Source organism: Chionomys nivalis, chromosome 8 (genome assembly GCF_950005125.1).
Source record: "Chionomys nivalis chromosome 8, mChiNiv1.1, whole genome shotgun sequence".
Classification (NCBI taxonomy): Eukaryota; Metazoa; Chordata; class Mammalia; order Rodentia; family Cricetidae; genus Chionomys; species Chionomys nivalis.
In genome coordinates, this window is record NC_080093.1 from 45511024 (window position 1) to 45528013 (window position 16990).

Sequence of the window (16990 nt, forward strand, 5' to 3'; positions counted from 1 at the left end):
ATGTGGGAGCGCAGAGGCAGAGGGGAGCCTGCAGCCCGCACAGCAGCAAGCCGGTGAGTACCCCCATTGTCCTTCTAGAAAGACCACCCAGGGAACCTAGCAGGAGAAAAGGTGGGGGTTTGTGGGGGCCCCCAGGAAGGGAAAGAGAAAGAGATCATTGATGGGAACCCACCCGGTACTAAGATAAGGAAGGAGGGAAGGAAGGAAGGAAGGAAGGAAGGAAGGAAGGAAGGAAGGAAGGAAGGAAGGAAGGAAGGAAGAGATCTCAGGGCCACCCACTCCAGCTAAGGGCAATGAGAGACCCACTAGACAGGAAAGGGGGACAAAGGAAGGGTATCTGTCTTCTCAAAGCCAGGGTCATAGATTACTCAGGTACCTACCAGTGATCCTGGGGAGACAGTCGCCCTCCCAAGAAGTAGAGAGTTCCTTCTTCCAGAAGCCAACTCACGTTAGAAGTCCAACCTAGGCAGGTGATTCCAAATGACACACAGGTGTCCTGCCTGCCCCTTCTCTGAGGGGAGAGGGACATGGCAAGGGTCTCTGCTAGAAAACTCTTCTGGGCAAATACTGTGTCATTTGCAGATGGGAAGCATTAGTCAGGGGAAAGAAGAGGCTGCCCCTGCTGCCAGTTTCAGTGGTGGGTGCTGGGGTAGAGCTGTGGGGTATGTGAAGTCTAACCCGAGGGTAGGAGAAAATGACTGAGCGATCTGTTTCTCCACGGCATGCTGGCATCTGGTGGCATTGCTTCTGGGATGATGGGGCAGCCCTGGGCTGTCCTGGAAAAGCTGAGATTAGAGACAAGATGCCTGGTGCCACAGGACCAGACTTACATAGATATGAGTTCTTGCCTGCTCTGAGAAATGGCTGCAAATCCCGGATGTATATATAGGAAGTCTTAGAAGCCTTAAACACCTCACCCCCACTACTATAGATTCACTTCTGTGATACGTGGGGAAACCGAGGCCCAGGGAAATCAGGCTATTTGCCCAAATTCTCTCAACTTCATCTCCCCAGACAGTAACACACATTCTTACCAGGCTGGGAGCAGTTTCTGTGACTTAACTACTAAGGTAGGCTGCCAAGTCCCAGATGTGTGACCCATACATCTCATCCCAGAATCCCCATCCCCTACAGGCACTCCCTTCCAGCTGCCAACACCTCCTCAAAAGGCAGCTTCAACACGGAAATAAGCAAAGCTGCTTTGGGACCCGGGTGGAAGTAGAGGCTGTCTAGAGACACTCCAGAGACAAGTGCCGGCTGCCCCAAGGGTGCGCCAGCTAGCACACCCGAGCAGCTCACCACTACAGGTTCCCTGCCACTGAGGCTATTAACAGCCGAAGCCCAGGAGGAGTGAAGGCCTCCTCCATGCCCAGCATGGGGCCAGACATTGCTAGGTGGCCATATTCTCTTCCAGAGAGTCCGTGGTTTGGTTTAGTTTTGTGGTTTCAACCAAGCCTAAGGCGGAGTGTGCTCTGTGAGGGTTAGTTCTTTTGAATTTGGACATTGGTACTTCTTTGCAGGATGTGAATCAAATGTGTATTTCTATGATGTACATAGGTATCTGCCTCTAAGTAAAACTGTTTACGTTAATTTTTAGAGATTCACAGCGTTTCCAGCAGAGTGATGCTTAGGCAGTCCTGCTGTTTTTCCAGTCACTCTCGGGCTAAACAATAGCAATTTAGTAACTAGCAATTAGCCTGCCTGGTCTTGTGTTCGGTCATATCCCAACCCAGGGCAGCAGGTGAGAAGGATGTTGGGTAGCGTTCATCTTTTCCCGTGCCTTTTCTTGCCCCTTGTCCCCATACACATAGTAGCTGACTAACAGTGACATCTCCAAGGCTGGGCAATGGTAAACGAAGAAAGAGGACAGAGGCCATGTGCCTGCTGGGTGCTTTGTGAGTTGCTGTGACCCTCCCTGAGGAAAGAGCCTATGAGGAAGCCTCTCTCCCATGGCAAAAAACAACCAAAGACATGTCCCCTCCTCCCTGAGCAATGTCAAATCTCCTCTCAGCCCCGCTTGCAACCCTGGTAGGAGGGTATAAAAACCAACCCACAGTTTCTCAGCCACCTGCCTTTCGCAAGTCCCCTGACACTCTTGGTGACATCACTCACTTCAGAGTCTGGTATCTGATGGACTGACTTCAAGGCCTGCGACCTATCCCACTTGATTCTGCAGAATGTCCTGCAGAACGTCTCCATCCCAGGACTGCCCCAGGGACGGTAGGGGAGCTCTTTATAACCTGTTAAGGGCTTTACATGAAGGGCTGTTATTACCACGGCTCATCCAGCAGCTGACAATCACACAGGATGTCCTGAGTTTCCAGGTAGCTGTTCCCTTAAGGCAGGGTGTGGTGGCTTTCCTTCCTCTGCTTACCTGAGTGGCTGAGTGGCGGGCTATGCTGGCTGGTGGTTCATAAGAGGGAGCACTGAGGTGGAGTCAGCTGAAATACCACAGGTGGACTAGTCACTGACTTCGGAGGAGCTGGTGGGCGTGGGGGAGTGTGTGAATCTCGACCTGGGTCATGCATTCTTGCTGAGGGTGCAAAGCCTATTTCTGTAGGTGTTTCTCTTCTCCTGGGATCACGGGGCTCTCACCACCCACCTGAGAGAGATGCTGTTAATGACGCAAGTACTGGGTGGCTTGAGCCCCGTGGGAGCCCAGAGTTCCTCTGACCCTAGAAAACGGCCCTCATGCACAAATGACTGACTCACATGGCCCTCAGACAGATCGTCACCTGTCCCTGGTGAAACGACAGCTATGAAAGCAAGTATGTCCTTTTAGCCAAAATTCTGCCTCTTCTGACTCAGGTGTTAAACTGTCCTAAATAATTTTTAAAAGTGTGGCTGTGGCAGGCTCACTCGGCCCCCTTTGGGTTTTTAATTTGATCTCCTGTGAATAATGAAGGGTGTTGGATGGCTCTCTCTTTAATGATAATGGCTCTCATATATAAATGGATATATATATTATATAATATGTATTATAAATATCCATTTCTGGAGGATCGATGGTCAGGTGAAGCTAGATTATGCGTCAGGGACACATAGCTTAGTGCCCATGTGTGTGGCATGTGTATGTATATATATGCAATGCATATGTGTGTAAGAACATGTACAAGTGTGCACACATACATGTAAAGACCAGAGGACAACCTCAAATGTCATTCCTCAGGTACCATCTACCTAGTTTTTCAGACAGGGTCTCTCGCTGGCCTGCAGCTAGCCAATTTGGCCAGACAGGCCCGCCATCAAATCCTAGGGAACTGCACGGCTCTGTCTCCCCAGCACTGGGTGTCTGAGAACTCCACCATGCCCAGCGTTTTTATGTCTGGACATGGAACCTGGGTCCTCATGGCTTACTACCCTCATCCCCATCTTGTGTCATAAGACAGAAGAGAGTGGTCCTTCCTCCTGTTTCACAGCCCTGGAGATGTTACTCACTGGGGAACCCAAGCAGATAAAATGGCCTCTGTCTGCAATGACTAGTTACTATAACAACGGGGAAAACCCTCCACAGTGCCCTGGGCGAGTCACTATTTTCTTAGCTCAGAAGTTGTGACTTTATTGTCAGTCATGTGGCTTCAACCAAAACAAGTCACATGATCACACCAAACTTCAAGGCACCCAGAATATAGTAATTTAGAACAACTGGGCAAAGGACAGAAATGGCCGCTGGAGGCAGCAGTGAGGGACAGGTGCAGGCTGGGACACAGACGTGGACTTGAATCCTTGCCCTCAGACTCACTAGTAGAATCACCTTAAGCCTGTCCCTTCTCTGCTGCAAGCTTCGGTCATCACACCAAGGTGATAAACTGTGGAAACTATCAGGTCACTGTGGAGGTGAGAAGCAGTGTATCAAACACCTCCAGAGACAGTTAGCACAACCTGTTAATACCTTAGCCAGCTGCTAACCCCATAGCCTGAAGCAGGGCCCAGCTGGTGCCTTGTGAATAGCTCAGAAAGCGTGTGTGTTACAGGTTACAGAATGACTATAAAAAGTACAAAGAGGCCTTACCAGAGGCAGCGAGCTAATAGAGAAACAAAAAGTCCCTGTATTTGGTTGGATACAATATTAAGGACCCCAGTCGGAGAGCTGAAGGCACAGGGCTGCAGGGTTGAGGGGTGCAACAGAGACACAGGACCACAGAGGAGAAGTGCCGGACTGTCTCTGACAAAGACAGAATAGCAGCAGTTTCAGGAGGCTGCACCAAGCAGTGGGGACCAAGCTGAGCCGAAGCCCCAGACAATCCACCTGTTGGTCCCACGACACACATTGGGTGGACACACACCAGGCCAGTGGGGCCATCACCACTGCGGTGCTAGTGTCCTCTTTACAGGACCCATGTGGCACTTTTCAACCTTGGGAGAAAATTGTTTGTGCCTCGTGGTTGGCACTGGCAGCAGGTGAGACAAGCACAGTGAGACACGGAGTCATCTTGCCTCGTTTGAACTCACCGAGCAGCCAAATGCTGCCTTTCAAACGGAGTCACATGGGGCAGGGCACAGCCCAAAGCCATACTTTTATACACTATGGAATAACTCAGAGCACAGCGCAGCCTGATCCCCCACAAGCTGTGCAGTTTATGAGCTGCAACACCTCATGAACACAAACTAAAGCCCTAAAAACAAGGGGTAGATACACATTTGTGCACTGAAGATATAAGGTTTAAGAACATACTCCAAGTGAAGATGCTGGAACAATTCACTGTGTAAATCATGGCCTTTGCCAGACCCGTAACGAGATAGGATCTAGTGCCCTTGCCCCTACTCTTTTGGTCAGGAAACTGAGACAGGAAGAGGTGACCATATTGCCCGTTGCTTCATAGTAATGTAACTACATCGGTCAAGGTTCAAATCCTGCCTTCTGTCACAGAGCTGATGGGTTCTTCACCATGTGTGAAATGACAAGGAGGCTGACTGTTTTAATGTCATCTAATCTACTAGATTAGTAACTGCAGCACCCTGGAAAGCTGCTACCTGGCATCTAGCTAACGGTCAGCATTCCCTAGTGCGCTTTCCCGGGCCAGTCACACCTAAGCTTTCCACAACCCGGGTTTACCTTGGCTACAATAGTGGTTATTCCTTGGGCAGTCAAGGGGAGCAGGATGTGTTGCCCCGGGGGTAATTATGTACCCACAGCCAACAGATGGAGGTCTAGAGGAAGGAAGGAATGAAGAAAGGAAGGAAGGAAGGAAGGGAAGGGAAGGGAAGGGAAGGGAAGGGAAGGGAAGGGAAGGGAAGGGAAGGGAAGGGAAGGGAAGGGAAGGGAAGGGAAGGGTGAGCTAATGTCCTGTCTGGTCCTTCTCTTTCCATGAGTAAAATGGTACTTCAACTACACTCCGCCTTCCCAGGGCTGTGTATTCTTGAGCAGTCACTCGCCCTCTCCGGGGAAAGCAGGATGTGTACAGTATGCTCCTCTCAAAGGCTCCACTTGGCTGGGGATATGGCTCAGTAATAGTGGGCTTGCCTCACCTGTAGGCTGGGTTCCATGTCCAGCATTAAAAATAAAAAGTTCTTTCCATGTAATATGGGAGAAATCAAGACCAGAGTCAAAGTAAAAAAAAAAAGCCTAAGATTAAAGAAAAAAAAATCCTTAGCTTTCCACAAGCGCCTACTCCCTTCCGTGAGTCTCTTCTTCTTCCCAGCTCTAGTCGGAGATTTGGGCTCTATTATCTCCGGGCCTCAGTAAGCCAGAGCTGGAGGGTGTGCCGTAAGCAATTGTGCAGTGACCATTAGTGCCGTTTTATCTCCTGAGCCTTCATCCCTGCCCCCTCCCCCAGGCTCTCTGAACACGATGTCCACACCTCCTGCCAGCAATGGTGTTTTTGTCGTCATCCCGCCCAGCAACGCCAGTGGCCTCCGCCCGCCTCCAGCCATTCTGCCCACCTCCATGTGCCAGCCTCCAGGGATCATGCAGTTCGAAGAGTCACCGCTGGGGGCGCAGGCGCCCAGGGCCACCCAGCCACCTGACCTAAGACCAATAGAGACCTTCTTGACGGGAGAGCCCAAAGCTTTAGGGGTAAGAGAAATTCCCCCATGTGACCTGAGACAGACCTGCTGGGCAGGCAGTGAGCCTAATGCTCAACAGAGAGGGGCAAAAGCAGGGGATAATTATAAGAAATGCGCCAGACAGACAAGGCTCCCCTTCCCTCCTCGGAGCTCATCAAATAAACCAGGAAACAAATGACCAGAACTCCAAAGAGAGCTAAAAATGATGTATGGAGTCCAGGTGGCGGCGGCGCGTGCTTTTAATCCCAGCACTAGGGAGGTAGAGGCAGGCGTATCTCTGTGAGTTCGAAGCCAGACTGATCTACAGAGTGAGTTCCAGGACAGGCTCCAAAGTTACACAGAGAAACCCTGTTTTTGAACGGGCGGGGGGGGGGGGGACTGATGAATGGGGTACTGAACACTAGCAAAGACAGAAAGAGCTCTCCAGGGAGATGACACTGAAGCTAAATTCTAGGTGTTAAAGCCAGCCCAGCAAGAGCTGGATGGATGGAAGGATGGGTGAAGGGAAAGATTGCTTGTGTAGAAAAGCAACAAATGCAAAAGCCCTGAGGTGGGAATGGGTGTGGCTTGTTGAAGGGAGATACAGAATACTAACATAGCTGGAACGTAATGAACAAGGGAAGAACTGACAGAGGATGAACATGAAATGGTAGTCAAGAGCCAACTCCTGTAGAGCTTCCAAGCCCTTCTCTAATCTCAAATGGCTTTAGAGAGTGGTCTCTAAGAAGGAATAAAATATAGATGATAGGTGGATAAATGGATAAGATAGATGATAGATTAGACAGATGATGAAAGACAGATAAATGATAGATGAATATAATTAAGAAAATGTCATAGATGAGTGGATGATAAGTAAATATGATTGGTAGGAGATAGGTAGGATGGATAAATAGGATAAATATATAGGAAAGACAAATAGATTAATAGATAACATATAATAGGTGGTGATTGGTAGATAAAATAGATAATAGATTAAACATAGATGATGGATAGATAGGCATGTGAACTGCTATGAACAAAAGCTTCAAATTCAATTGATGTTAAATAATGAGTTTCATAATGATGTTTTTATGCTTGTGTGTTATTGTTCTTTATTCATAATCATAACAGAGTTTAATCATAGGCCAAGAACTCAGGAATCCCTCAGAACCAAAAGAGGTTCAAGCCCCACCCAATAGTATGAGCAGTTAACTTCCACAGACGAACACATGTAACAGTGGAGAAGTCGCCTGCTTGAGCATTGGTGACAATGGGCATTTGCCTAATTTGGGTGTGATCTGATCCTTAGGGAGCCTGCAACTGCCTGTGTTCAGCTGTCTGTGTTGGGCTGAACCCCATTATTTACTTATTTAAAATATATGCCCCAAGTTGTTCTGTTTGTTTCCGTACTAAGTTAGGCTGCAACTTTCTGCATAGGATTCTCTGTGTGAACAACAGAAATAGTGTAAGCAATGGGGACAATGACAGCTCTGAGAGGCACACTGTACTCACATCATCTCTCCAGATTCTCAATTCTCAGGGAGTCCAGTTCTTATTGGAAAGACTAGAAGCCTAAGGCTTCTCAATACAAGTCTTTTGCCCAAGGCCAGACAGCCAGCAGGTGGCATCCTGTGACCTGGGACAGCCTGACCATAGATTTCTACTTTCAGTCCCAATGTCTGGTCAGGCCAGGACCTCTAACTCAAACCTGCTGGAATGCAGAACTCCATCCTAAAAGCTGTATCAGGCTTAGTGGTACCTACGGTGACCAGGACGGCAAATTAAAATAAGATATTGGCCAGCAGTAGTGGCACACACCTTTAATACCAACACTCAGGAGGAAGAGGCAGGTGGATCTCTGTGAGTTCAAGGCCAGCCTGGTCTACAGAGCTAGTTCCAAGACAGTCAAGGCTACACAAAGAAACCCTGTCTCAAAAATTTAAAAAAAAAGAAAGAAAAAAGAAAGAAAAGATATTGTTTCTAGAACACAAAACCACAGAGCAGGCCATGGAAACTGACTGGGAACTGAACTCTCTCTCTCTCTCTCTCTCTCTCTCTCTCTCTCTCTCTCTCTCTCTCTCTCACACACACACACACACACACACACACACACACACAGAGAGAGAGAGAGAGAGAGAGGGAGAGAGAGAGAGACAGAGAGAGACAGAGAGAGAGAGTCAGGGTTTCTATTGCTATGATGAAACACCATGACCAAAACCAAGCTGGAGAGAAAAGGGTTTACCTGCCTTACCCTTCCACATTGTAGTCTATTATTGGAGGAAGTCAGGACAGGAACTCAAACAGGGCAGGAATCTGGAAGCAGGAGCTGATGCAGAGGCCATGGAGGGACCTGCTTACTGGCTTGGCCCTCATAACTTGCTCAGCCTGCTTTCTTATAGAACCCAGGACCACCAGGTCAAGGATGGCACTACCCACCATGGGCTGAGCCTTCCCCCACTGACCACTAATTTAAAAAAAAAAAGTCCTGCTGCCTGCAGCCTGATCTCAAAGAGGCATTTTCTCAATCGAAGGCCCCTTCATTACTCCAGTTTGTGTCAAGTTGACATAAAACTATAGGCAGCACACTTTGGAGTTAGCCGGTCCACTCCTCCACATCTGTGGGTTAGTGACTGTCTATGAGTTCAGTCTCCTGGGCTCCAAAATTAAGATGGTGCTCACATCACTGTGTCATGGTTAAAAGAGGACAGATCTGAAAATAGCCAACACAGTGCTGTGCTGTGCTGTGCTGTGCTGTGCTGTGCTGTGCAGTGCTGTGCAGTGCAGTGCTGTGCCGTGCCGTTCAGTGCTTGCTGTGCTGTGCAGTGCTGTGCAGTGCTTTGCATTGCTGTGCTGTGCTGTGCTTGCAGTGCTGTGCAGTGCTTGCTTGCAGTGCTGTGCAGCGCTGTGCAGCGCTGTGCTGTGCGACAGGCTTGCAGAGAGTTGCAGCTGGCATTTCACTGGAGTTATTCCAGTAGCAGAGAAAGATGGTGTTGTTGGCAGTGGGACACACACATACACACACACACACACACAAACGCACACACACCCCTCTGCCTAGGGAAGCTGGAGAGATGGAGGGTAAGTAATGGAGGAGAGAAAGCAACAGAATACAGAAGTTTGTGCCCATAAATATCCCAATTCTTGGCACTCACGTTTGAAAGTGATCTACAGTTCCCAAGACTCCAAGACTGTGACTGTCGCTGCTCACAGAGATGCTGTTATAGACTACTGCCTTGGATGATGTCGAACCCTTGCTTACCATGGAGGCCCTTGGGACACCCCAAGCTGGAAGCAGTGCCAGGCCTGGGCATAGGTTGGACTCAAAGATCTTCCCTATCTTTCTCTGCTCAGGTCTGGCCACCAAAAATGTTTGAAAAGCAATACAGCAGAATTTTTCATAAGGCCACACTCCCCAGAGATCCCCACCCTTAGGAAAACCATCCCACCACTGTGAATGTTTCCATGGGTCACTGGTAAATAGAAGAAAGAGGGGGTGAGGAAGGTGGGGGGCAGGGAGGGAGGGAGGGAGACAGAGAAAATGAAGTGGAGTTTGCCGTCAGTGAAAGCAGCTTTGATCCCCCCACCACCAGGATGGACTAGGAAAAGACTCCACACAGGGAGAAGGCAAGCTAGGCATTTGGTTACCAGAGTGCTGAGAGTCAAGAAACCAGGGCTAAGAGAATCAGACAAGCAACTCAGAGCTGTCCTTGACAACTACAGCCCCACTCACAAATTACACACGGGGTTGGAGCTCCTAGTGGTCTGAGGAAAGCTGGTTCTATCTCGATTAAATGCTCTGACCTCAGCCGGTGGGAATGGAAATGACTCCCCTGCAGCTGTGGGAAACCAGATGTGCGGGAATCGGTTGCTCTCCTCGGCAGGGGGCGCTGTGGAGCTCATGGCCGGTCAGTGGTCTGAGCCCTCGATGCCTTCCACAGACAGTGCAGATCCTGATTGGCCTCATCCACCTTGGCTTCGGCAGCGTCCTGCTCATGGTCCGCAGAGGTCACCTGGGGATGCTTTTCATCGAAGGTGGCGTCCCCTTCTGGGGAGGAGCTTGCGTGAGTGCCCAAGTTGTCATTCTATACTGGGGCGTGTTCCTGCCCGGCTCTGCCTCTTCCTGCTCCACTCCCAACATTTTCCTAGCCTTAGCCCATCCTAGGTCAGGGTCTAACTTGCCTCCCAGACTAACCTGGGCATAATAGTTATCACTCACCCCTAACCTTCATCATAGGCCTCGGTCTGATCCACTCCCAGCAAACAGGCAAACAGATACTGTGAGATCAGAGCCCAGTCTACACCTGGGCTTCCTGCACCCTAACCCCGCAACTCCACCATGCCTGCAGCAGCCCCTCAGTTCCCTTTGTGGGTTCCAACCTTGCCTGGGCTGATCTCCAGGGAGTCTCTGTGCTGTGTCTGTTCCTCTGGCCATACCCCAGTGGAGAACCAAACCAGGCTTCCTTGTCTGCTCCTAGGTGCTGAAGAGAAGTTTGCAAGGTGGCATTGCTGTGCATGGCTCTACCGAAAGCGCCAGTGCTCTGGTGCCAGGGAGCCTCCAGCTGTGTCCAGGAAGCACAGGCTTTGGGGTCAACTTAATGGGGTCTACACTGAAGCCCCACTGTGTATGATAGTGCAGTCTCTTCTGAGTATCCCAGGCTATCTCGACAAGAGCTCAGAAGCCCCTAAAAGCAGAACTCAGAGAGGCCGGCATTGTTGAAACTCCACAGCTAGAGATAAACGACTGGGAACAAACCTTAAGTCCCAGCTCTTATGGTCCATATGGGCCCAAGCTGAAGAAGGAACACGTTGACAAGCAAGCATCTAAGGAGACTCTGCCTCAGGAGGAAACAAAGGTAGCTTTCTGCATTCTTCTCTGAGCTCCCTCCCGCTCCAACTGTCGCGAAATGTGTCACACACACACGGTAGGAGGGGAGAAGTGAGCAAGGACCTGCTTGTCCGGCTCAGGAGACAGCAGGATCACCAGGCTGGGCAGGGCATGCACAGCTCAGTATCCCTGTCTTTATCTTAGAACTTCACAGGGCTGGGGAGAGCGATCGTTCAGTGTGTAAAGCATTTGCCTTGCAAGAATAAGGGCTTGACTAGAGTCTCCATCACCCTTGTCAAAAGCCGGCCTGGGTTTACAATCCCATGCGGAGAGATGGGATCAGGCAGCCCTCCCTGGGCCTCCCTGGTCAGCTCCACCAAGTCCAGGTAAGAGATCCTCTCTCAAGAGACAAAGCAGGCAGTTCCTGAGGAGGAATGACACCCTGACCTTGGACGACAGGTGTGAGTACACACACACGTGCACATGCATGTCTGTGCGTGCACATACACACACACAAATGCACGCATGCACACACATGGCCTCATATGTGGGGCTGCTGCTTAAATGAATATAAGCTCCATGAGAGGAAGATCTTTTCCATTTTAGCCAGCTCTGTTACATTTTTGACACCCAACTGCTACTCAGTAAATATTTGACTGAGCGACTATTTGAAGGTGCATATCCTATGAGGCGTTAGTAATATGATGTCAGTGAAAATACATATTGTAACTAGGGTTTCTCTCCCGCCCACCAGTTCCCTAACAAACACTCTGAGACTTAATCTTAATTACAAACTGTTTGGCCTATTAGCTCAGGCTTATTATTAACTAGCTCTTATGACTTAACCCATCTCTATTAGTTTATATTTTACCATGAGGCTAGTGGCTTGCGTCCCCAGCAAGCAAGAAGCTGCAGGCATCTCTCTGACTCCACCTTCTTTCTTTCTGTATTTGTTTGGATTTTATGCCTAACTATATTCTGTCCTGCCATAGGCCAAAGCAGCTTCTTTATTAACCAATGGTAGTAAAACATATTCACAGCATACAGAGGGGAATCCCACATCAACATACCTTGTAAACTATGATTTTATGTCTCAAAACAAAGGCTTCTTTTGTTGTTGTTTGTTTGTTTGTTTGTTTGAGACAGAATCTCTATTTGTAGCCCTTGCTGCCCTAGAACTCATTATGTAGACCAGGCAGGCCTCAAACTCACAGAGATTTGCTTGCCTCTGCCTCCCACGTGCTGGGATTAAAGGTGTGTGCCACCATGCCAGAGGACAAAGGCCTCTTACAGAACCACTAAGACATCCTTAGAAATATACCCAAGATGCCAGGCCAGGATGCAGACAAGAAAGCCTATGGTTCTCTGCCTACGCCTGTATCTTCCTGACAGAACTTGAGCTTAATTTGCCCTGCTCAGTGTCCCAGCCAAAACCTCACTGGGCCCTCTTTCTTCCCTACACAGTTCATCATCTCTGGGTCCCTCTCAGTAGCAGCTGAGAAAAACCACACCAGTTGCCTGGTAAGTCTGACTGGAGACAGAGAATTGGGGTGGGGATGGGTCCACTCACCTCAGGACCCTCACCCCCATCTGCCCACTTATTTGATCCATTCAACAAGCCTTTCTTGGGGGTTTTCTAAGTGTCCATGAAAGAAATTCAGACATCCAAATACAGAAGGAAGAGATCGGACACTTGCAGAATGCCACCCAAGGTCTACAGATGAAATTTTCACACATTCAGAGGAGGCCGATGCAGGAAGAGTCCCCCAGAACAGCCTCCAAGATGTCTCAGAGGGTGGGCCTGGGCCTGGGGGAATTGAAGTACAGCTTGGGGGGGGGGGCATGGGGCAGGCATCTGCTGCAAGCCTGGCCCAGGAAAGCCTTGAAGAGGGCCAGGCCTCCTCCCCAGCAGCTCCCAAGAGGATGGAAGAAGCAAAGGGAGGCATGAGGGCCTCTTCCTGGGGTCCCAGGGAAGGAGAAGAAAGAGAAGAGTGAGAGAGAAAAATCCAGCCGTGAGGGGCTCATGACCCCAACCCCGGGGCCATGAAAGGGAGGGTACAGGAGGCTGGGCAGTGAGCTGGAGCTCCTGTCTCTTCTCCTCTTTGTCTCTTTTTGGTGCCCCTCTTCCTCCCACAGGTGAGGAGCAGTCTAGGAACCAACATCCTCAGCGCCATGGCGGCCTTCGCTGGGACAGCCATTCTTCTCATGGACTTCGGGGTCACTAACTGGGTGTGTTGGCAGATGTCCCTAAGGGTACTAAACCCGGAAAGATAAGGGCTGCAGCCAGAGCTAGGGAAGACCCAGTTGTCCGCAACCCTGGGCAATTTGCAGAGCCTGCTGCTCCAATAGACCTCTTGAGTGTACTGACACCATAGCCCTTCCCTAAGATCGGGTGTGGGGAGAAGGGAGATGAGTCCTGAGAGAAAGGAAGGAGCAGGCAGGGCTGGAGTCAGGAAGCCTGGACCCAGGGCTACCTCTGCCTCTTGCCTGGGCATTATTTTTGGTCCAGGGGGGTACCTTTACTTTTAAAACTCTCGGTTTGACTTGACTGTGGGTTTGGGTCCCCAGGATGTGGGCAGGGGCTACCTTGCTGTGTTGACCATCTTCACCATCCTGGAGTTCTTCATCGCTGTCATCGCCACCCACTTTGGGTGCCAAGCCACCCGTGCCCAAACTAACGCAGTGAGTACTCTCACACCATGTCCAGGGCCCCTGAGGAATGCCTGTAGTCTGGGAAGAGGCTGCACCTCCAGCCCCCTCCCGCTGCCCCTTTGGGGCTGATCTGTGACACAAGGGCCCCAGATTGTGAAATGGGACTATTCACCCCGTGGCCACAAGAGGGCGCCAGCACTAGCGGCAGAACTGAGATCCCTCGGAACTGGACGACAGGGTTAGGGCGGGTGAGGGTCGCACCTTGCACAGATGGTCCACAGACTGTGAACGGGTGGGCACAGCAGAAAAGACAGCATGACTCGGTGGAAGTTACTCATTTTTCCTGAGAAAAAGAAAAGGAGGGAGTGGGGAGGGAGATAAAAAGAAGGTGGGAAAAGGGGTACTAATAACACAAAGGCTTCTTTGGGCAGAAAAATGCAGCCAGGTTCTAGTGGATGCCTTTTAAGGTTGGAGCAGGGGGAATGAGCTGGATTCAAGGGGCACAGTGAAGGGCTATCGGTGTGGACGCAGCCAGGGACCAGCGCTGTGGTTCAGGCAAGAGCTATAGAGGCCCGAACTCAGAGGGGCTGTCCAGAGAGGAAGCATCAGCTCACTAGCCCCTAGAGAAATGAGGTTTGTCTACTTTTCTCCCTGCGGTGTGTCCAAGCCCTGGATCATAACTGACTCTATAAAATGTTTTCTGAAATGTTAATTAAACGATGCTTTTTGTGTGTAAGCATTTAGTACTAAGGCGCTGTTCTCAGAGTGCCCAGCGGGTGGCACTGTTGCAACGCTTATCGAAAACCGCAGAGCCACCCAGAATTGGGGTTTTCTGTTTCTTTGCAGTCTGTGATTTTCCTACCCAACGCCTTCGGCACGGACTTCACCATCCCCAGCCCAGCAGTCTCCCCACCCCCTGCCTATGACAATGTGGCATATATGCCCAAGGAGTCATCGGAGTAGTAGATCGCAGCTCCGCGTCTGCAGGACGGAGTCCAGGCTTCCCACGCTACCCAGCGTTCCTCCACCCTCACTTTATTCGTTCTGGGGAAGCCCTTCCACAACCAGGCTCTCCAAGTCATATACACTGTGTCACCGAGTGATGTGTTCCATCAGTTTTCCATGTCATCCTGTAGTTTCTTTCTAAAAGAGACAAAAGACTGATGTCCAGGGTACCCAGCCCTGTCGCCTAACATAGATGTCCCCTGGGTTCCTCTGCGCTGTCCTCGGCTCATCGGCTCATCGTGGAAAATCTTGACATCACGGAGGTTTCACATTTTTGCCTTCAAGAAGGTCATTAAGCACTAAGAACTCAGAATGTTCCAGAAGAGACTGGCATTTCCGAGGCTCTGGTCTGACCACAGTGCAAGGCAGTGAACCTGACCTCCAGGCTCCTGGCTCCCAAGACCAGCTCTGTCTTTTGTCATCTTCTGTTACACCCTTGGGTTTTAGTTTTCCCATCTGGAAATTTAAGTACTAAACTACATAATCACAAGGCCAACCCAACACCCCTGGGCTCCCCGGGGTCCTTGGGTCTAAGCCAGGTATTGACCCCTCCCACCCAGAACCTCCTTTTTCTTATTTTTAATAGGACTCTGGTCCTTCCTGCGTACTCGGACAGGAGGTTGCAGAGGAGATTGACTGTCTCTTGCACCGAGGTCACCATCAACAGGTGCACGGGAAAGTCCCCTCACTAGTCCTCCTGTATCCATGCCCCACCCCTGCCTGAAAAGCAAGGGTGTCCCTGAGAGTTACCACGGGGACAGAGTTGGGTCCCCACAGGAATAAAACATCTTCAGCCCAGTGTTCATAGGCCCTGGCATATGGCTTGTTTGTCCATACTCTGGAGAAAAATAAACGGTGTGGTTTAGATTTTGAGTTGGTCTCAATGTGGGGGCTTTTGCTTTTTAAGTTTGGGGTCTTCTGAGGGCTGCCCATGATTAATCAGGTTTGGGTAAGGATCGTACAAAGAGCAGGCAGGAGGTAACTTCTTACAGCCAGGGGCAGCTCCAAGCTAATGATGATCACATTGGGTAACTGTATTCGTGAATATTAAAGTGGAGGCAGGGGAGAGGGTTCAGTGGGTAAGGACCTGAGTCTGGATGCTCAGCACGCATGTAAGAAGCTGGGCACAGTGGCATGTGTCCGTAATCCAGCACTGGAGAGGCAAAGACAGAACGACCCTGGGGCCTGCTTGGTCAGCCAACGCAGCTGAGTCTGTGTGGTCTTGTTGGAGGAAGTGTGTCACTGGGGGATGGGCTTTGAGGTTTCAAAAGCCCATGCCAAGCCCAGTCTCTCTCTCTCCTCACTCTCTCACCGTCTCTCCTTCTCCCCCTCTCCCCCTTTCATGAGATTCCCATCCTCCTCCAGGTAGGAATATTTAGGAAGAAGTGACAAAGGAATATTGCCAAGGTTACCTTTAAAAAGCCTATCATCGTCACACGGAGACAAAGCAGCAAAAGACGGGGTGATGAGACTAAAACCTAGAGAATTATCTTTGCAAGCTGGAGGGGACTGGTCTTCAAACATCCCCACATTCAGTTTTTTATTTCAGGCTACTGGCAACCATTTAGTGACTCTTATTCTGTGCCAGACACCATTGTAAGTACTTCTGCGAGTTACCAAAAATCATTCTGCCATCTTAGGATCAGCAGGCTTACATGGCGGTCAGAAAGTCTGGAGTTCCAGGTGGTTGTGACCCACCCATCGTGGGTGCTGGAAACTGAATCTGGATCCTCTACAAGAGCAGCAAGTGTTCTCAACTATTGAGCCAATTCCCCAGTCACTTGAGAAGCACACTAAAACAGCCAGATTAGTAATAACAGCAGAAAAAGGAGATTTATTCAATGTGGCCACACTGGGGACAGGGACAGAGAGAGCCAGTGACTCCCCCACCTCCAGCCCATCTCTGATAGGAATGTGTACACCTAAGCCGTCAGTCAAGGTCCTATCCGCGTCTGGGCAGAGTGCTCTGACAAGTTATTAGCAATGTGTGAACTACCCCACACACACACGCAAAATAAGCTGGGCATAGTGGTGCCCACCTTTAATCCCAGCACGTGGGAGACAGAGGCAGGATGGTTTTTGTGAGTTCAGGGTCAGCCCGGTCTACAGAGTGAGTTCCAGAACACCCAGAGCAGCTTGAATGACTAGCCCAGGGAGGCACGGCTACTGATTAGTAACATTTTCTCAGCCAGGAAGGGACCCAGTGCACGTGAGAATGGATTTCTGAGTTTGATTTGGGCAGCTTCTCAGCCTTGTAGGTATTTCTAATGTTCTGACACTAGGGGGCACTCTATGTCCAGGTTTCATTGATTATTCGGCAGCCTTAGAGCTATGTGAAATAGTGGCTAACAGGAGGAGCTTTGGCTTTCTATGATGAATGCAATGTCCCTGTTAACTTACAGCTAATAAACTCCTTAGTCATAAACCTGGACTTGTCAGAGACATTCTTTGTGTTTTTGATATTGTCTACAATTAGAAACATCCACCCGCGAAATTCACATGGCAGGTGCACAAAATTCAAAC

The 16990-nt window shown here is 49.9% G+C and overlaps 1 protein-coding gene across 1 annotated transcript; it reads left to right on the top strand.

Moving 5' to 3' along the window:
• Ms4a15 (membrane spanning 4-domains A15) lies at nt 1-14425 on the top strand. Its single transcript, XM_057779766.1, has 7 exons — nt 1-53; nt 5842-6016; nt 9924-10046; nt 12275-12331; nt 12947-13039; nt 13379-13492; nt 14309-14425. Exons 1-7 carry the CDS (start codon nt 1-3, stop codon nt 14423-14425), a joined length of 732 nt encoding a protein of 243 aa, XP_057635749.1.
• Nucleotides 14426-16990: the final 2565 nt, after the last annotated feature.

Excerpts from the sequence above, each read along its gene's own strand:
- Ms4a15 (XM_057779766.1), top strand. The coding sequence starts at position 1 with ATGTGGGAGCGCAGAGGCAGAGGGGAGCCTGCAGCCCGCACAGCAGCA. Across the intron at positions 6,017-9,923 it reads GAGAGCCCAAAGCTTTAGGG|ACAGTGCAGATCCTGATTGG; the intron begins GTAAGAGAAATT and ends TGCCTTCCACAG. Across the intron at positions 13,040-13,378 it reads ACTTCGGGGTCACTAACTGG|GATGTGGGCAGGGGCTACCT; the intron begins GTGTGTTGGCAG and ends TTGGGTCCCCAG.